The sequence below is a fragment of the Neopsephotus bourkii genome, unplaced genomic scaffold (genome assembly GCF_033783945.1).
Source record: "Neopsephotus bourkii isolate Nb327-2 ecotype Australia unplaced genomic scaffold, CSIRO-AGI_Nbou_v1 NB_1663, whole genome shotgun sequence".
Classification (NCBI taxonomy): Eukaryota; Metazoa; Chordata; class Aves; order Psittaciformes; family Psittacidae; genus Neopsephotus; species Neopsephotus bourkii.
In genome coordinates, this window is record NW_026902137.1 from 419053 (window position 1) to 440578 (window position 21526).

At 46.1% G+C, this 21526-nt stretch overlaps 1 protein-coding gene and 1 long non-coding RNA gene across 3 annotated transcripts in view; both read right to left on the reverse strand.

Moving 5' to 3' along the window:
* Positions 1–17236, reverse strand: part of TRPC4AP (transient receptor potential cation channel subfamily C member 4 associated protein) — a 35787-nt gene extending 18551 nt beyond the window's left edge. For both annotated transcript variants that reach the window (XM_061375466.1, XM_061375465.1), the window contains exons 1-6: positions 17005–17236; positions 6122–6250; positions 5873–5989; positions 2776–2833; positions 1638–1693; positions 60–188 (exon numbers count right to left, since the gene is read on the reverse strand). In XM_061375466.1, coding sequence (XP_061231450.1) covers positions 60–188; positions 1638–1693; positions 2776–2833; positions 5873–5989; positions 6122–6250; positions 17005–17133 — 618 coding nt within the window. In that variant the 5' untranslated portion in view covers positions 17134–17236. The remainder of the gene's footprint in view (positions 1–59; positions 189–1637; positions 1694–2775; positions 2834–5872; positions 5990–6121; positions 6251–17004) is intronic.
* LOC133224175 (uncharacterized) overlaps positions 1–21526 on the reverse strand; it is a 213371-nt gene that overhangs the window by 114321 nt on the left and 77524 nt on the right. The window lies entirely within an intron of this gene.

The window sequence follows — 21526 nt, forward strand, 5'->3', positions numbered from 1 at the left end:
AGAAACAGCTGTCCTTCCTGGCCTGAAAAGCCATACAAAGAAAGAAACCAGCAACTGACCTTTTTCACTCCCAGGATATCTTCAATGAGTGTTGCAGTTTGTAGGAATGTCTTTTTGTTTGTCATCAGTGTAAACAGGAACAACACAAAGTCGTTTCTTTCTGCCAATCGCCTTGTGACTCCTTCCGTCTAGAGAGGAGCAAATGCACACATGCACCCAAAGTCAGAACCCACCTTGAGAAGTCAGAAGTTACAGGCACAAGCAGGACAGTTTTACAGATGAAGTGCTCTTGAATCTGCTACCCCTGAAGCCAGGAAACATTGTGTTTATGGTGACTAAAACACCATAAACAGCCCTTGCCTGAAATTATCATGCAAAACCAACAGGCTCCAGGAGGAGAGACTTCATCTCAAGGCAGCTGTTTACTTGCCTAAATCAAAAGGAAGCATTGTATGCATAGAAATACCTCAGAGAGAACTCTGGTACTCCATGCAAACTGTAACCAGCTCCATTCCACGGTATGTAAGCAACCCCAGATGCCTGTCAGCATTGCTCCCAGCTTGGCAGAGCAACCAGAATCAAGCACTGGCCTTACTGAAGTCAGTGAAGAACCAAACTTCAAGCTTTCCCGTGACTTCTGGGTTCATCACTGAGTTCACTAAGGTCAGATTTCATGCTCTGATCTCTGCTGAAAGCACAGCCAGTCCTTTCTGATATTAAACATAACTTAAAACTACATCCTTACCACTTGCAAAGCCATTTATTATATATAACTGACACATTACCAGTGCTCATAGAACTAGACACTTCCTGAATATTTACACATAAGCCTAAGAACACTTAATATTGCACTGACATTTCTGTAATCCCGAATACTTACCATTCAAGAGAATATATATTTATATATATATAGATATAGTTATACTCAATTAAACCAGCTATTCTATACACTGCAAACTTGCTTCTTAGCATATTACGCCATTCACAGTTTGCAAAAGTTGCACTATAGGCAGTTAAATAATCATCATGTCAGTCAGGAAAAGAGTATTCCCTCTCTTCCCCCTCCCATGCGCACACACAGTGAGAACATTATCTATTAAGACTCCAACTCTTGAGATTGAGTTGATGTCTTTGGAAGAGCTCCAAGCCAGTAACTGCCTTTTACTTAAGTTTCTGTTCCACAGTGCTCCCTGGGTTGTGCCATAACAAAATGTGGGATTATCTTAATCCTGAGGATGTTCCCTGCATGTATCACCCGAGGCATGAGCTTTTAGCTTCAGCATTTTAAAGGCAAGGAGTTGCAATAGGCCTTTAACCAAGTATCTTCCCTAACACTGATCTGCCAACAACCAAACTGAATATTCAGCATGTGAAGGAGTTGCAGAATCCAACTTAAAACACTTTGCCAGCACTATCACTGAACTAGACGAGCTGTAGCATGGGTTAGCAGGCATCCATTCCCAGCTGCAAATTTGAGGTTTCAATACAACATGGCTTTCCTATGGGAACATGGGCACAAAGAGCCAAACAAGAGGATTTAAACTTGACGATATGGTTAAGAAAACAGAAATTATTTGAGTAACACATCAAATTACAGGGTGGCCCAGAAAACACACTTCCACAGCAGTGGTACTTACACATATACATGTGTTGTACAGTATGCTTAAACAGTCCTTGATCAGGTCATCGCTTACTGCAAAGAAGAACACAGACACTCAGTAGCTACACACTGCTGAGGAGCACTAACATCCACCATAGTGACATCAACAGCTATACAACAGTGAGAATTTCAGGCTAACTCCTAGCTCAGACTGTAAGTGGAAATGCTTTGGAGGATGGAAAACAGAAAGAAACACTCTATACCTGACCTCTTCATATGGCTTCTTCCAAAGCTCCCCTCAGCACTGCCTAGGACCACAAAGAGGTACTTGTGGTCTAGGACACAGCGACACACAAAAGAAAATGATGTGGGTGTAAAGAGTATTTTAGGAAAATATCATAGATAATGCAAAATCTGTCAATATGAGAAACTTTAGAGATACATATTGGTTCCAATTGTTAAACATGGAGGGAGTTTTCTCCACACAGCATCAGAACTTCATAGCAAATCTCTGAATCTCATTTACTCCAGCATTTTAATATTCAAAGTATGTTTTCAGTACAGACATACAACAGCTGCCTCCAGCTCAAATTCATCAAGTTACTTCACTTTTGATGCTCCCTGGCTGCCAGGCATGGGGCATACCATGACATTTCCTTTGCTTAGAAGGGTTCAGGGAACCAGAATGACAGACAGGAGAAATGAAAACACTAAACCAAAGCTGCTCCAGCAGGGAAGTTGTGCTGAAGCTACTGCACCCCACCTGCAAGCTCTCCTTCCAGCAATCTGGAAACTGGTTACTATGGCTAGACCAGGAAAACAGCATCATTTACATTATCTCACAATCTCTGTAACTCCTATTACATCAAGGATGTTTTGTGGATTATTAACAACTGTTAACAGCAGCTATAGCCACAGAAGCAATGAAAGTTTCCACTGACTGCAGATTAACTGCACTGAGGGATGTTATGCTGAGTGCATGAATGCACTGAGCTGTGCTTTGCAACAGGTGACTATCCTAAATCCCACCATGAATCAGTACCAGAGGGAACAAAGAAACCAATGATTCATTTAGGAATAGGAAATCACTGGTATGGGAACAGAGAAATAGAAGAATTTCTATGAAAGTAAGAACACAAGACAAGTAAAAAAAAAAAACCCAGCCATTTACTTACTTTTCTGTTTCTTTTTCTGTGTGATAAGAGTTGGTCTCATGAGAATTTCTACTAAAAGCTGTAGTAACAAGATAAAGAATTAAGGGAATAATCAAGATACAAATAACCAATTCATTTGTCAGTGATAAATCCAAACTTAGTCCTGTCTCAGCTGAAGCCACAGAGGTGATTACTGGCAGCTATACAGTCAAACCCCACTGGTGGCTAAGTTACCTTGACAAAAAATAGTTGCATTTACCCTAAAGAAAGAACAACAGTTGTATAAGACAATCTTCCACTGGCGAGTTTTAAAGCATTTGAGCCTTTAAAGAGTGTAACTTCACATGCATCCAGATAACATCAAAGACGGCTGTCACACATCTCCCAGAATAGTAAGCCTTTAGCAATTACCTGCAAGAGATGCAAATTTAGCATCCCTAACTGTTGCTGGGCTTCAGAACACATTCCTGGTCCAGATATAACTGAACTTAGTTGCTCCAGATTTTAAACTCACCACCAAAGAGCAAGCCACTGCTTCTGTGCCTGCACATTGTGTGTGCTGAACATGCACGTTTACACACACAGGTGAAGTGTTGTCTTCATTTCTGTGTCAGGAATGTAACAGTCAACTTCCCAAGACTAGGGCTATGGCTCTGATAGATGTTCAGATAGTCAGATGCAGAACTGACCTTCAGCTGTTCTAGCAGTTTATTTTAAAATGAGTTTATCACTGGAAGGAACTGATGACTTCTGCAGGAAGCACTGCAAAAAGCCCCTAACTTTAAAGTTCAGTTTAAAATCATTAAGTGCAACGTAGGCATCACCTGGTTGAGTCATGCCAACTAGGAATATACTTTTATTTTACAACCTCCTCTCTCTACTTGTCCCAATTTAACTTGGTCTTTTAATGAACCATCTACCCAGACACAGAGGCACACATCCAACAGCACTGGAGGCACTGCCCATTTTAACCACTGATAAGTAAACAGGCAACTTTAAGAATGTCCTGGGTTCAGCTGTAACAGTTGTTTTTCTTTCCAGTAGCTGGTGCAATGCTGTGTTTTGGCTTCACTCTGAGCACAATGCTGATAACACACTGATGTTTCAATTGCTGCTCAGTAGTACTTGCCTTGATCAAGGACTTTTCATTCTCTCATGCTCTCCCAGTGAGGAGGGGCACAAGAAGCCAGGAGGAAGCAGAGACAGGACACCTGACCGAAACTAGCCAAAGGGTATTCCATACCACAGCACATCATGCCCAGTATACAAACTAGGGGGAGTTACGTGGAAGGCCCAGATCACTGCTTGGGTCAGGCTGGGTATTGGTCAGTGGGTGCTGAGCAACTGTATTGTGCAGCACTTGTGTTCTGAGCTTTCATTTCTTCTCTTGTTGTTTCTTATTATTGTTGTTGGTATTCTTTCTATTATCAGGATATTTTACTTTATTTTACTTATTAAACTGTTCATATCTCAATATTCATTTGATTCTTCTCTCTGCTCTGCCCTGGTGGGGGGGGGGAAAGGGGAAAGTGAGTGAGTGGCTGTGAGATTCTGAGATACTGGCTGGGTTTAAACCACAACAAAAGAGGAATATACATTTTATAGAATCCCAGACTGGTTTGGATTGGAAAGGACCTTAAGATCATCCAGATTCAACCTCCTGCCATGGACACCTTCCACTAAACCATGTCACACAAGACCCTGTCCAACCTTGAACATTGCCAGGGATGGGGCACCCACAGCTTCTCTCGGCAACCTGCACCAGGGCCTCACCAGAGGCAGAAGGAGCAGAAAGGGAGTTACAAGATCTTATTTCTTGGAATGTGGTTGCATTCAGATCAAAGGTCCATTATGTTCCTCTATCAGTTAATGTGTGCTTTTGGGTAATATTTTGTATGTATTGATATAAAGGCAGGACACAAAAACCTGCTTTAGCTCTTTCTTAATGTAAAGGCTATCAAAATCCAAAATAACTTAAGGAGTCTCCTGTCACACATTACACATACAGAGCACACTGCAGATTTAGTGTCCTTCAAAGTTACTTGTGCTTCAAAGCTCAAAGTGCAACTGCAGTGTGGAGTCAGCACATGGCATACGCAGAACCAGCAGATTACACTTCTTCTCTTTTAAAAACACATAGAGCAGGCTTCTACAGCTGCCTTTAACCACATTAAACCCACTGGTGTCAGCCAAGTCTCTGGCCATAGTACCAGGTAATTAAAGCGTAGCTGATATTTACCATCTCCAGCCCAAGCTAAAAAAACCAAACCAAAACCAGCTGAGAGGATACTAGTGACTAAACCAGTACTGATTTCAAAACAACATAACCTAAATACGAGTTTTACTTAAGTAAAGGCACGCTACGAGAGAATTAGCAAAGACAATGTTCAGTTAGACTGAAAAAACTAAAAAGGGGGCATCAATTTAGTGTGAGGTGCCCCTGCCCATGGCAGGGGGGTTGGAACTTGATCTTAAAGTCCTTTCCAACCCTAACTATTCTATGAATTCATTTACCAGAAAACACAAATCATACATGTCTAATGACAGCTAAAATCCCAGAGTCTGTCACCATTCAATTGAGCAAATGGGTATTGTGTAATATTGAATAAAGATAAATGTCTCCAGAAACCTTGGAGGTCTGTTTAAAAACCTTTCCATCATGGAAGCAGTCCTTATTACATAGCAGCTATAAACACAGACAACCTGGCTAAAGGAGTGCACTAGTGTGCTTAAAGAACCACCACACATCCTTCAGTGCTAAGGGAAAAGCTCAGTGCTCTCACAGCAACTGTAGTAATCTCACAACTAGAAAACACTTGAAACTGTTTACACTGAGAACATAGAGGTCTCACCTTTTCCACCTTAAAACCAGACTGCCTGAAGAAACAGCCAAGTCTTCTATATCACCTCACTTTTGATGATGGAACACCTCAGAAAATACACCCTTTTCACATTTTGATTAACAGAAACAGGCACAATTCTAACGTTTAACATCAAATTGGCAAAGTCATTTTGTAGCTTCTATCTAGAAGCTTCAAAGGTCTCAAGGACCTCACAGATTTCTCAGTGGTACAACTATCATAGAGAAATCTTTTGATATTGTTGAAAAAAAACTTACATCAACTCCTCCAAATAAGTCAAATGTGTATGTATTTGGGAAAGTGGACTCTTGAGCAGCTTTTTTATCTTCTGTAACAGATGCCACTGCTTCCATTGAAAGAAGTGGGGAAATTTCCTGTATGCAAAAGAAGGTTCAAATTAAAAACTGTTCATCAGTATAACACAAATGTCTCCAACTACCCGTGTGATCTACTGACTGATCAACAAAATAATCCCTAGCTTTCAGGAAGAACAGTGTAGACAGTACCTTTAAGATGCTTTGGCACTGGGAGAAATCACTGTTTGGGTGGCTCTGTTGATACAGCTTCTGCAGCAGCAAGGGAATCCCACTCCATTTTGCTTGTTTATCTCTTTCCTTTAACAAGGCCTCTGTGATCTGCAACAAAATAATAGAATTTCCATGTGTTGAATGCTTCATAACCAGGAAAACCACCTTAACACCTCCCCAAAACGTCAGCATCAGAACATCACACAAAGTAATTTATTGTACAGAGTACCATTACAAATCCAGTACCTTTTTCCATGCAGCATTTATTCAGGACTGATAGCTGCAAAAATTTTACAGATGATCTAAGTATTTTGAGCAGGAAGGAGCTTAAAGCAGATGTTATCATTGAGAGTATTTCATCTCATGCCATATTTTTATATTGATCATAGGTTTTAAAATGGGAACACATTAGTGTCTGATTAACTCCATTGGTAGAACTCCACTTGACAGGTCAGTGGAAGAGAAAATGGGTGCCCTTGATGCTATCAAGATACTCTAAGATGGACAGAACACTGAAGATTGAAAGGCTTTATTACTCATCACATTCAGCTGAATCCCTGAAGCCATTATTGGCCATAGCAATGGCCCAGAACATGAAGATTTACAAGCAGGCTCCAGAAGAACATACCAAAGATCCAGTAAAGGATTCCTCTGTGGTCTGGTTATAAACAAAGACCAACAACCAAATCAGCAGAACCCTCTGGGAAGCAGCCTGCAACCACCCTTTGTACTTGTTACTACATTTGTGCAAACTTTCTCCAATTTTGCCCCTTCTCCCCAAAATATATATTAAAAAAATAAACATTCACCACTATGTTTTAAACGTAGGAAGAAAAAAAATAACAGCAGCACAAAGCTAATAAATGTTCTGCTTAGAACCCACAAATGCCGTTTGAAAACTTGACCACTTCCTGCAGGTTACTGTCAGCAGATGCTGTGGAGGAGGAGCTCTTCATTAAAGTTCACCATGCAGCCAATGCTGACCCGCATTTAACTCCCTTCCTTAACAGTACCTCAGAGGTAACTAGGCCAACCCCAGAAGAGGGCTTTGCCCTTGTACAGAAAGCTCAGACAGGTAACAAGAGCAGGATTTCTGGCTGGTGTGACGTAATTTTTATATGCCCACCAAATAACAAACAAACCCACAGGAAACTGCAACCCTCCGGTCAGCCAGACTGCATCTCAATGCGACAGTTGTGGAGCTTCTTTTACTCCAGGCCTAAATATCTAAGCTGCTCTCATTCTGGGTAACTCACCCCCAGCCTTCTGTGGCTAACTTCGTAGAACGGTTTGAGTTGGAAAGGACCTTAGGATCACCCAGTTCCAACCCCCTGCCATGTAACCCAAGGCTCTGTACAACCTCACCTTGAGCACTGCTAGGAATGGAGCATTTACCACTTCTCTAGGCACCCTCTGCCAGTGCCTCAACACCTCACAGTAAACTTCTTCCTTAGATCTAACCTGAACTTCCCCTGTGTCAGTTCAAACCCGTCACCCGTTGTCCTATCACTGCAGTCCCTGATGAAGAGTCCCTCTCTGGCATCCTTGTAGCCCCATTCAAACACTGGAATATGCTGTGAGGTCTCCACACAGCTTCTCTTCTCCAGAATGAACAGCCCCAACTTTCTCAGCCTGTCTCTATACAGGAGGTGCTTCAGCCCCTGATCACCCTCGTGGCCTCCTCAGGACTTGCTCCAACAGCTCCATGTCCTTTTTATGTTGAGGACACCAGAACTGCACACAGTGCTGCAAGTGGAGTCTCATGAGTGCAGAGTAGAAGGGCAGGATCTCTTCCTTCAACCTGTCATGCTTCTAACTTGCATTGTTTCCCTTCAGCCTCCCTAGATGTTCACTGTTAATAGTTAACAGTCAGGAAAGCTTTCTTCTTATTGTTTCAGTCAAGACATCCTCCTCAGATACACCTCTGTGTACAATTCTAAAAGGTCACTGCATTCCGTATTAGACAATTATATGCAAATATACTCCAGTTTCTGGCTGAGAATTTACCCCTTTTCTTTGCTTGCTAGACACCATACAGGAAGACCAGAAAACTGGGGCAAACACATGAAACCTCAAACTGTCAATGTTAGGTCCTCACCCTTCCTCTAAGCTTCCCAGATAGCTAAGGTTCTTTTCCTGATGAGAACTTCAAGGCTCTTGAAGTATCAGGTTTTCTTGCTACAGGGGCCGACTGAAGCAGCATAAGCAAACCTGGGACATAAAACTCTCCAGTTTTTAACTCTTGGCTGCTCTGACATCTGAATGAGAGTGATCACTACTGGAGAATGACACAGTTCCACCTGAGGAGGCCATTCAGAGGCAGGGCAAACCCAGAAATCAAAGGGCTTCTCACTGTTTGTCCTGTGGGCAATGGGTCAGCTCCTTTGAGGTCACAAATTTCCATCTCTCCTTGTAACACCCAGCACAGAGATGAAGAGGAGCTCCAGCACTGCCCATTTCAGGTGTGGCAGAAGCACACAGCCCCACAAGCAGCAGAAACTGGATTCATTGCTGGGTAAAGTGCAAAGAATGTGCAGCAAAATGCCAGGGAAAGAATCCAACTCTCCAGCTTCAACTGATGTGCAAGATACCACAGGCAAAGATGACGTGCATGGGCTGCAATCTCTGCTTCCAGTAGCACAATGGAGAATTCAGCATCCAAGTGCTCTCAGAAACAGCCAAAAGCTCTTTACCAGTAGTAAAAGCTTGCCCTGGATTTAATACTGCAATTGTTAATCACATGTTTGCTTCTTGCTTTGGGCAGGATCCATCTCCATTCCCATCTCTGTACCAGCAGGTCTTCTCTCCCTGTGCTGGACTCCAAGGCAGCCACTTGTGCTGATCTGCAGAAACCTTTCAGAAGTGAAATTCTGACAGAATGAAGCAAACGTTTCCTCGCTCTCATCTTCCTTTAACTGCTTTCAAAACAAAGTTTTCTTTCTCTTACTTAATACATGTCTTTGGTTGCCTTGCAAGCTCCAGCTTGTGGTCCCTGTTCAGTATTTATGAGGCTAGCCTGGCTCTGAATATTTCCATTGTGGCGTGGTGGCATCTGCCAACGCAAAGATTTTAGATTCTGTGGAGGGATTAAAATTCAACTGGATTGTGTGGAGCTGTCTGTCTTTACAACCATTTTGGTTAAAAAATGCATCCCCCGATTTCTGGAACAGCATATACATGAAAACTGTTCACTAGATGCTAAGTGGGTTTCCCTCTTGCTCTTTTTGGGCAGACATTATTGAACAGTCACCAAAATTATCTCTGGGTCTTTGGGGGCCCCTTTCCCGCTAGAATTCTTTGCTTCAGCACTGATTTCTCACACATTTTCTTCATTCACTAAATAGCTCTGGATAAAATAGCTGAAATCTTGCATACAAAGCTTGAGAAGTCACATACTCTCTAGCAAGAATGGAAGGTTGCAAAAGCCCAGCTGGAAATGGCATCAATTAAAAGAGAAGAGGCCAACCTAACCAGTGGTTGCTGGGGTTAGGAACCATCACACATTCCTGGCATTAAGAGATGACAGAGTAAGTACTGATTACTGGGAAAACAAAAGGACCAGCGTCAGAACTTCTCTACACCCCAGTGCAGCAACCAAACTGGTACAAACACCAAGCTCCACACAGTCATTTCTCAGAAGTTTGCAGTAACGCATCCAAGTCTTGAATCACAAACTGAGAAACCTGGGGAACAGCATGCTGTGGCTCTCCAGAAGCAGACCTTCCAGGCAGGCCTCTGAAACAAGGCAGCACACACCAGCTCAAGCCCAGCACAGAGCTCCCAAGCTATGCCACCAGCCAAAGTGGTCTGATTTAACATCAGTTTTACACCAGCAGTTCACTGAATGCTGTTCACCAGCCAGGGGATCAGGTACCTGACTAGTCCCATCCTGGCTGGCTCCAGCTGTGCTGCTGAAGCCACAGCACTGTGGATTTGCTGCAAGGGCAATCAAAGACTTCCTGAAGGATTTAAGTACAGAGTTAAAAATGTGTCATCAAGCCCAGCCATGACAGTGAGTGGAGCAGACAGAGTGGTTCTTCTGTAATCCCAGACTGGTTTGAGGTTGAAGGGACCTTAAAGCTCATCCAGTTCCAAACCCTGCCACGGGCAGGGACCCCTTCCACTAGAGCAGCTTGCTCCAAGCCCCTGTGTCCAACCTGGCCTTGAACACTGCCAGGGATGGGGCAGCCACAGCTTCTCTGGGCACCCTGTGCCAGTGCCTCAGCACCCTCACAGGGAAGAGCTTCTGTCTAAGAGCTCAGCTCAGTCTCCCCTCTGGCAGGTTCAAGCCATTCCCCTTGTCCTGTCCCTACAGGCCCTTGTCCCAAGCCCCTCTCCAGGTTTCCTGCAGCCCCTTTAGGCACTGGAGCTGCTCTAAGGTCTCCCCTTCAGGAGCCTTCTCTTCTCCAGGCTGACCCAGCCCAGCTCTCTCAGCCTGGCTCCAGAGCAGAGCTGTTCCAGCCCTCGCAGCATCTCCATGGCCTCCTCTGACCTCTCTCCAACAGCTCCACGTCCCTCTTGTGCTGCTGCCCCAGAGCTGGATCAGGACTGCAGGGGGGCTCTCCCCATAGCACAGCAAAGGGCAGAATCCCCTCCCCTCAACCTCTGAGATTGCAACCAAGCACATGGGGGGGGGTCTGGTCTTAAGTGCACACTGGTGGCTTATGTTGAGCTTAAAGTCTCCCGAAGGACTGGAGTCCAGGATTTCCCAGAGACTGGCAGCCACCATAGGAACAGTTCCCTACTATAGAGTTTAAGTAACTAACTTTTGTGCATAATCTTTTCTTGAAAGTATAAGAAGGGCTGAACTACACACAAATCTAAGTATTTCTTTTAAATTTCTAACCCTTCTGTGTTATACACCCTTTTAAAACACCCCAGTATCCATTAGCATAACAGTGTAATATAACTAATTATAATACTTAGATCTTCGTTGAGGTACATTGAGTTATATATTAATATCTACTTAAATCCATCCCTGGATCAGCTTAGTTCCCCCTTCCTTCCTCCCCCTCACTTTGCTATGAGATTTGTTGCTGATGCTCCTGCCCATGACCACTACTCTCCAGGCACAGCTTCTCCAACAGAAGCAGCTCACCCTTCCAGCTGCTTTGTGCCCCTGCATGGGGTAAGAACTGCAGTTATGAGCAGCACTAAATATTTGTTACTGACCTGAGACCTCCTGTAGTTATGATTGCTTCAAAATTCCTTCCCCTTCCAGCACGGATTTGCCTTTCCATCTGTGTTCCTGCATTGTGAGGATTTTCATTGCCCCACGAAGTAAACCTCTTATTTTCCCAGCCTTGTCTCCACCACTTTTCCAAGCTGTGGTCAGTGACACATTTCCAAGTCTTCCCATAGTTGCTGATGGAGGCCCGTAAGCACATGGCAGCAGGAGAAACACCATGAGCTAAAACTCCCCTTTGCTCTCCAGAGTAAGCTGTTTTCTAACAAAACTGTGTCTCTAGTTCACATTTACCCTTCAAACTTTTCCCTGTCTTGCTGAACACTCACTACAGGAACCTGGTTTTTGTCATCTTTCAAAAGCAAAATAATAGTGACTCAGGTGCCCAATCACCCTTTATAGCACTGAAGGATTAATGCTGTGATAGACTTCACAGCTATGACACATCTGCTGTCATCCTACTTAATTCCATTGGTTTTCTTGCCATCACAAAATAGTTAGGGTTGGAAAGGACCTTAAGATCATCCAGTTCCAGCCCCTCTCCACGGGCAGGGGCATCTCACACTGAATCATGTCACCTCTGTTCAACACGGCCTTGAACACCACCAGGGACAGAGCATTCACAACCTCCTTAGGCAACACATTCCAGTGCCTCACCACCCCCACAGTAAAGAACTTCCACCTTATACCCAATCCAAACCTCCCCTGTTTAAGTTTTAACCCGTTACCCCTTGTCCTATCACTATAGTCCCTATCATGCAGTAAGTTAAGTTTGGAAATGCTATAAAAAGAACCCAGAATTTCCATTCTCATTTCCCATTGCCACTTCTTAAGTATATATTCAAACATTCTAATGTTTAGAAGGAAAAAGAAGCATGAAATTATCAAGAAACAGATGCAAGCACAGGGGCTCTGTAGCCTTTTCATATCCTTACCTTCCAACCTTTTAGGCTGTACCTTTAAAGCCCAGGCAACCAGTATTTGTGCAATTAAGTATTCAGCAATAACTGAGGAAGCCATCTCTGACACACTGCCAGGAGAACAAGTATTCAGAGTTAGGGGAGTGCCCTGCCAGCCCAGCTCTCGATCATAGCTCCCTTTTCAGTCGCTAACAAAAATGCATCAGCCTGGTGAAGCTGTCCCTTTCTTCACACAACTTCTCACAGAAAACCTTCAACCAAGGTGAATGACGCCCCTCAAACACAAGTTTCCAGTTTAACACAACAGCATATCCAGAAACAACTTGTGGCCATATGGCAACATGTCAGAGATCCCAATTTTGTTCACACAAAGAGATTCCAGTGGTGAGACGCTGACTTCTCCCAGCTTAATAAGAGCACCCATCTCCAGCCTCTCTCCAGCTCCTAGAGTCTTCAAAGCGTGGATCCAGTTTCCCAAAACCAATGCTTCTCCGCCCTGCACAAGCCTGGATGGAGCCACTACCCTTTCTCCTGCCAACTCAAATACCAGGCACTGAACCCAGGAGCATGGTGTCTTAGCCTACAACTTGCTGTGGCTTCTAGCCAGGTCTAACCATCCCCACAACTCCCGGTCTAGTTCTACTCCCCATCCCTGGAAGAAAAGCTCATCTACCAAGACAACAGGGCTTGAGAATCCAAACCCCTACAGTGCTTCTAAGAGTGGAACAACTCCAACGCAGATCTTTAACACCGGCAGCTCTTAAAACCCACTACAAAATCCACCAGAGAGTAGGAACAGCTACTAATGTTTGCTTTGATGATCTTACTCTCAGAAAATAATACTTCAATGAATATATAGAATTATATTAACTTCACAGGGATTACTTTTTGCTTGGAACTGCCCTGTCTCTTCTTTAATTCATTCTGAATGAAAGCAAGATCCACAGGAATATCTAGGAGAAATCAAAAGGGCAAGGAATATCATAGAACAATGAAATGGTTTGGGGTGGAAGGGACCTTAAAGCTCATCCAGTTCCAGCGCCCTGCCACAGCAGGGAATTACATCTATGACAGTTTTCTTCCTACTCATGGAACAAAATAAGACCGGTAAAGTCCAACCATTTCTGAGTGTTTATGTATGACAGAGCTCTGGTCCCTGTTACATAAAAAGCATGTCAGGGTTTTCAGTACTCCCTAGCTGTCCTCTAGTGAGGAGTATAAGCCTGCTAAGACACAAACAATTAGAACTACTCAAGTGGATTATATTCACCCGAATGCTTTTTTGGTGGCAGTGGTGTGAGGGACCAAAACTGATTAGAAACCAAAATATTTCCTTAGAGTTAGGAAACTACTCCAGACAGACAACCTGTAGTGGTGGGAGCTGGGAATCGGCATTTCTGAGGCAGATATTCTCCTTCCACAGAGATGTTTTTCAGAGTGGATAGGGGCTATCTTGCTAAGGGAAGCATCTATTCCTAGGGATGAAACACAGCTGGAAAGATGGACTCTGTTTTTCCATTCTGATTGTTTCAGCTAAGCCTTGGCAATCCTGAGAGCAGCACTGACGATGTGCTCTTGGGTCTGCACCAGCAGCACACTGATTTGCCAACAGATCACTGGTTAGCCCATTATTATACTGCTCTGTCTATAGCAACTCACATAGCTGCACCTAAATATCTTCTGGTTTCATGTTATACACATGCTTTTCACAGTTGGCTTGCAGCAGATGAAGTATGCGCTGTCTTGCAAAGGGATTTGAGCTTGATCAGCTGAGCCAAAACGCTCTGCTGCCTTCAAGGAACCGCACCATAAACCCTATCAGGTCTTATTTACAGTGCTTGTGTGCAGACAGAACTGCTGGGCCAGCACAGGGACTCAAACCAGCCAGGTCCCAGGCAGTGTTTCTCCTTGTTGGAAAATGTGTGTCACTTCTGGGAAGTTGGTCTGCTCTAGTTTACCAGTATCTGAAAAGCTCCTTTCACTTGCTCTGGACTCAGGGTAAACCCTGACACAAAGTTTTGCAATCTGGTATCGCTGATTGAGGCCTGTATCCAAGGAACAACTGGGCTCAAATGCCTCTATGAACAAGCAAGGGCAATACCTGCTGAAATCTGCCTTATCCATCAACCAGCAAGAAAACTCTGGGTCCTGGTAGGTGAGTACAGCAGGAACACACAAGGATCAAGATTTTGGAGACTTAACTTGTGTCAAAGCTGCCAGACATTCAGGTGGCGGTTGCTGTCAAAAATACTATTATGCTCCTGTATGATCAGACTGGTGGGACTTTCAGATGCAGGCCTGCCAACAACGAACCTCACCCATTCAGGGATAAGCCTCTGCTTTCCTCACACAAAAACTGATCTTGAGATCACCTAAAAACAGTACACAAATGCCACTATTGGCTACAGAAGGGTTCAGACTGTCCCCCAGAGATCACATGCTGAAATACAGTCACCACGTGGGGCTTGGAGCAAGCTGCTCTCGTGGAAGGTGTCCCTGCCCGTGGCGGGGAATTGGAACTGGATGAGCCTTAAGGTCCCTTCCAAGACAAACCATTCTATTATATGAACATTGTGGGAAAACACTACTCAGCAAGGAACCATGCTTCCTAATCTCTCTGAATTAACGTCTGAAAATGCTTTCTTCTCCTTCTGGAATACCAGCAGTGTATGCAGTCCATGCAGTGTATGTCCCAGAACTTCCTCGCAAAGAACAGGAAGACAGAGCTCAAAGAACATTCTCCCAACTTGTTCTAAACCCCAACGCAGCAGCTTGGAAACCTGATCTGTTCTCATGCTTTTCAGGAGCAAGTGAGTTGATAAACTGAAGCACAAGCTACAATACCATTGCTGAGGAGCCAACTGTAGGAAAACTGTGAACATTCTCATAAAAAATAGAACTTAATAAAGATAAGCACCCAAAACTGCCTCCTGCTTCTTTAGAAGTTACATTAAAATGTTTTATATTTAGATCACATATAAACAACTGCTTTGAGGCAGAGTACAGAGACGTGTCATTTACTAAGTTCAGAATCATTCAGGGAGTTCTTGTCATTCCCTCTTAGTTTAAGTGACTTGAAAACAGCATTTTTGAAGCACTGGGAGCCCTCAGTGTCCAAGCCTGAAGTCTTTGAGAGCAGCACATTGATACTGAAATCTATAAAGTAAAACAAACCATCCCCTTCCAACGAGAAAACCCCATCCCAAACTTCGGCATTATGAGAAGGAGGAGCAGATAACTAGAAGTTTCCTCACTTCCTGTTAAAGCCTGGTCACTGCTTTGGCAGTGATTCCGAAGATTTAATAAACCCCCCAACTAAAACAGGAGACAACACTGCATTTCTCAAGCAAATTAAAGAGTGGAGGTATCATCCTAACAGATCAGGTTGGTGCACAACTGCTACAGGTTTATCTGACTTAAACTGCTGCTGTTGTGGGGTGAGTGAGAGCATAGAAGTGGACAGGCGAGTTGGTGAAACAGCATGCTGCTCTGTCTGCATGCCCTGCAGAACAACCCCACTGAAGTAACTTCCTTCGAAGGGCACTTCATCAGGTTTAAATTCATGCAAATGGTTTGCTTCCTCTTAAGCCACAGTCAAACTACCTGAGCAAGCAGCAGAGTGAGGACAAAAGAGCGGCTAAAAGCTTTTCCACCTCAGCTACAGAAGGAGGTGTGCGCATTCATGCTAACCAAGTCCTCCCTTTACAATTGCTCACACTCCTTGTTAATCAAGGAACATAGTGTTTAATGCCATTTCAACTCTCTGAAGATACTTCAGCTCAATAAATCACCACCCAAATGCAAGTTCTTTATGCCACACTTCACTTCCCAAGTCTCTAAACCATTTCAGAGTTAACCTGTAAAACAAAATCCAATTGCTCTTCACAAAACGAAATGAATACTCCATTATCCATGAGCAGCTTCTTAAAAGAGCCAGCACAAGCACATGATAGCACAAGCCTCGGTAGCAAACTTTCATTTCTTGGTAATTCCCCAGCATCATCAACTGGGAAAGATGACAAATTTGAAACAGACCTGGAACAGTTCTACGGAAAACCACCAGCATAAAGCCTACCCCATTTCGGAGCTAAAATGCCTCCTGAGCTCTAGTATCATCAGGTTGCCCCTGTCCACCAAATACACCTTAATTCTGATGCAGCGTTATCACGGTCCTGTGCAAAGCTGCTTTTCAAGGGGGAAGCCACAACCTCTATCACCAACCAAAGCAACAAGGGAGGCCGACTCCCTCGCAGCATGGCACAGGCCTGCCCTGCTCCACAGCCTTTCTTATAGCGAGACCAAAGACGGGAAGGGGGAACAAGGGGCACGAAGGCACAGGGGCATCCTCCTCCTCCCCACCACGTCAGGCTGCAGGGGGAGGACTCGGCCAGGACCACGGTGGGGCAGCACAGGCGAGGCTGCGCTCCAAGCAGGCTCGGCAGCAGGCCCCGCCGGGCTCCTCCCGGCCTCCGAACTCCACCGGAGGCCTAACAGCGCCGGGCTAGGACTCATCCCCGCCGAGAGGCCGCCAAACCCCCGCTCCCAACCCCAGACGGAGCGGGACCCTGCGGGCCGGAGCAGACGGCTCTGCAGGCCCGGCCGCATGCAGGGGGTGTGCGGAGGGCAGGGGGTGCGCCGGGGAGCGCCAGGCCTCGGTCAGCCCCGCGGAAGTCCCCTGCCACGCCGGCCCCGGTGAGCCCCCACCCTGCTCCGGGCCTTGCCGCCAGGCCCAGGTGCCGCCCCCCCACACCCCGTACCTGCGTCCCCCGCGTCAGGCCGCAGCCGCTGAGCTGCCCGTACCGCAGCTGCTGCAGTATGTTGGTGGGCGCCGAGCGGGCTCCGCGCCGGGCTCTGCGGGGCCTGGGGCCCCCCGCCGCCTCCGCCATGGCCGCCGCGGTGCTCGGGCACACACAAACATGAAGCGTCCCCCCCACGCCGGGAGGTGCCTTGTACGGGGCGGGAGCAGGGACCCAGTCCCGGCAGAGCGCTGCGCGCTGCGGGGGATGCTGGGAAATGTAGTCCCAATGAGGGGCGGGGGTGCCGGGAAGGGCAGCGGGACACGGGGGGAGCGGAGCAGTGTAAATGGCGCCGGGGGGAAATAAACCCCAACGGGAAACACATCACCGGGGGAATAGACACTGTGGAGCACGGTCACAGAATCCCAGCCTGGTTTGTGTTGGAAGGGACATTAAAGCTCCTCCAGCTCCAACCCCTGCCACGGGCAGGGGCACCTTCCACTGGAGCAGCTTGCTCCAAGCCCCTGTGTCCAAGCTGGCCTTGAACACTGCCAGGGATGGGGCAGCCACAGCTTCTCTGGGCACCCTGTGCCAGCGCCTCAGCACCCTCTCAGGGAAGAGCTTCTGCCTAAGAGCTCAGCTCAGTCTCCCCTCGGGCAGGTTCAAGCCATTCCCCTTGGCCTGTCCCTACAGGCCCTTGTCCCAAGCCCCTCTCCAGGTTTCCTGCAGCCCCTTCAGGCACTGGAGCTGCTCTAAGGTCTCCCCTTCAGGAGCCTTCTCTTCTCCAGACTGACCCAGCCCAGCTCTCTCAGCCTGGCTCCAGAGCAGAGCTGCTCCAGCCCTCGCAGCATCTCCATGGTCTCCTTTGGCCTCGCTCCAACAGCTCCACGTCCCTCTTGTGCTGCTGCCCCAGAGCTGGATCAGGGCTGCAGGGGGGGTCTCCCCATAGCACAGCAGAGGGTCAGGATCCTCTCCCTGTTCTGTTGCTCATGCTCTATGGGGGTGTAGCCCAGTACATGGGGATAAGGTCTGGGCTCCAAGTTCTTGACTAACATGCAGGCAGCAGCTCCCAAGGACCCAAAAGGTGATGATGGTCCCAAAGACACAACAGTGATCAGCAGCCACTCTCCTCCCTCACTGCTGCTGGCTGGCTCTAGAGGCTTAGGGCTGCTGTTGCCAGGCCAGCTCTGGTGCTTGGTGAGACAAGAGGGAACATACAATGTAGGCACCAAAAATCACTTAAAACGCAGACCTTGATTAAAATGACCTTTGAGTTAAACCAGAGCAGATTCCCACAGAAAAAGGAATTAGGGGAAAAAAAAACCCTAACTAAAACTAAGCTGTCTAAACAGAAATTATTAGAACGCATGCTATGAAGGCTTCATCTCTGCATCTGTGGCTGGGCTTCCACAGCTTTTCAACTACAGCTACAACTGTTCCCTAACCACAGTGCCAAAGGCCTGGCCCTGTGCTCGAGTTATAAGGAAAGCTTCCTGACTTCTTTGGTGTTTGTTCAGTTTGGGGTGAGATCTGAAGGAACTGAAGCTGCCCCTGTGTCGTAATTCAGGCCCCGTGTGGCTGGCACTCTTTGCTTACTGATGGTTTTCTGGTGGAGCTGTATTTTATTGCCCTGCACGGACTCTACAGGTCTGCAGGGACAGTTTTCCTGGTTTGCTGCAGGGTCTGATAGCAGCAACAAGCCTGTGGGTTCTCCTGCAATATCTGGCCAGTAGTCTTCAAGAGATGAGGGGGAATAGAGTTCATCCAGTATCTGAAGGGGGCCTGTAGCAATGCTGGGGAGGGACTCTTCATTAGGGACTGTAGTGACAGGACAAGGGGTAACGGGTTAAAACTTAAACAGGGCAAGTTTAGATTGGATATAAGGAAGAAATTCTTTACTGTAAGGGTGGTGAGGCACTGGAATGGGTTGCCCAGGGAGGTTGTGAATGCTCCATCTCTGGCAGTGTTCGAGGCCAGGTTGGATGAAGCCTTGGGTGAGATGGTTTAGTGGTAGGTGTCCCTGCCCGTAGCAGGGGGGTTGGAACTAGATGATCTTAAGGTCCTTTCCAACCCTAACTATTCTATGATTCTATGATTCTATATCCCATTTTATTATCCCTTTTTTTTGTACAAGGGACAACAGAAGTCAACAATGACCCTAGCAATTAACATGATGCTTTAGAGCACCCTCTAGCCCAGCCCGTGCTGCTGCGATGGCTCTCACGGGATGTACTTTAAAGTTTTACAGCATCCCATCTTCCGGCCCTTCTCCCCACCATGAATAATGTGTGGGCCTGATGATGATCACAGTTTTAATTGTGAAAAGCAAGATGTGCTAATGGATTACTTGCTGTTGGATAAACTGCTGCTCACAGCCACTAAGCACTGCAGCTGAAGAAATGCACACACGGAAATCTGTTCACTTGCCTGCTGATGCTGCCTCAAACGGCTGCTCTCAGTACCTTCCCCTAGGGCTTCTCCTGTCAGACTCCCCCCTTTCCTTTCTCGTATGGGTATTTTTGCCATTGCTAGCAATTCATACAAAGGTCTGACTTTTTCTTCTTTTTCCTTTGTTAGCTCCATTATAGTATTTCACAAGAAGCTGGTTTGACCTTTCACCAACCCACAGCCTCTCCACATCCCAGCAATTGCTTTCGAAATACCTCAGAAAATCCAGCCTGAAGTTTTGGGCTTTGCAGGCTGCTGAGGGTGGAGAAAAACACCACCACACTTTTAGGTATGGCATCAACAATACATGCTAAATTTGGGTTCTGTCTTCTTTCTCCACCCAAGCAAAGGCTATGGTTTCCTTCCAGCCTCTGACAGATGCCACAAGTATGCACTGGAGGCAGGACCTCCTGAGCCCTGACCTGCCTCATTTGGAAGCCTTTCAAAGCTGCCACTACCTGTCTGTGTTTAACACACCTCTCATCTTGGGCTCCTGACAAAGCTCCTCTACGTTCTGTTAACATTTTTCTGTTAACAGTTTTCCATTTACAGAAAAGGCTTACTAAGGAGCCTAAGAAAGTAATTTTTGTGAAAAGAAAGTCTTAGTAAGATGGTAGCAGCTCCCAAATACTGGAACAAACCAAAATTAAGGCTGTCTTGTGTTATTCTGACTCACCCATCCATAGCACCAACCAAGGTCCACCTGATTACTCACAGTAGGTCAGTAACTGTGGAGAGATGAGTTCTTTCAACTCCAACCGTGCTAAGGATAGGTGTTACCTTCTAAGGCCCTTTGGTTCTGCTACTGAATGTAGCTTGTTTGTGCCTGCTCCAACCCCTCACTTCCCAGCAGGCTTGAAGAAAGTTCATCACTTTTCTGCCCCCCCTTTTTTCCCTCTCTTTAGAAAGAAAACCTCTTTGTAACACCAGTGTTGGATCCTTGCATACATCTGTCAAAAAGACACTAATGTCACATTTAAAGGTTTGGATTTGTCAAGTCAGCTGAAATCCAAGAGGTTTCATGCATTTCACCTCTTAAGAAATAAGAGTTTCCATAAGAAGGGTTATGGGAGCTCTCTCACTGCCTGCTGCCCCCTGAGGCCAACTTCACCCACTGAGTTGGCTGATGTGGAGTTACACAAGTGAGGCCCAAAGGGAAGTTTGAAAGAGGAAGGAAATGGGGAAATGTCATAGGAAAAGTGTCTTAGCTTCTGTAAGAAGGAAGCAAGCTCCACTGCAGGGTAAACCAAATCTCTGCTAGTCCACACTCCACCCCAGTTTCCAGATGACACTACCTGGACATTTATTAAACTGGTTTCAGGCAGTTAGTACTGACCCACACTTGTTCTAGACATGGAAGAACCAAGAATTTTGCTATGTTGCCAGTGCTCTCCTTCCCCCACAGCATCCTTCAGCTTGACAGACAGAAACCACCTCAAACTCAACAAGTTATCTCAACTGGTCATCAATCTCTCAGGTAAATCACATGTTCCTTAAGAGGCCAAAGAAAAAAGGTGGAGCACATCACAGAGGAGATTTAAAGGCTCAGAGGTAGGGATATCCCTTGTGATCCCTGCTTTTCCCCGTATAACAGGCAACTGCTCAGGCTCATTTTTATAGAGCAAAGTGTCGACTTCGCATAAGTCTGTAAAACCTCAAACCAAACTCACAATGGAATCATCATAGAATAGAATGAATCCCAGCCTGGTTTGTATTGGAAGGGACCTAAAGCTCACCCAGTTCCAACCCCCTGCCACGGGCAGGGACATCTTCCACTAGAGCAGCTTGCTCCAAGCCCCTGTGTCCAACCTGGCCTTGAACACTGCCAGGGATGGGGCAGCCACAGCTTCTCTGGGCACCCTGTGCCAGCGCCTCAGCACCCTCACAGGGAAGAGCTCCTGCCTATTATCTAATCCCCTCCCTGAGCTGCTGCTCACACTCTGGGGGTGCAGCTCAGCACAGGGGGAGCTTCTGGGCTCAAGCACACACTTAAGCCAGGTCATGGGGAGCTTCTCCTCACCCAACACCCCCAAGTCCTTCTCCTCAGGGCTGTTCCATCCAGTCTCTCCCAGCCTGTGTTTGTGCTGGGGATTGC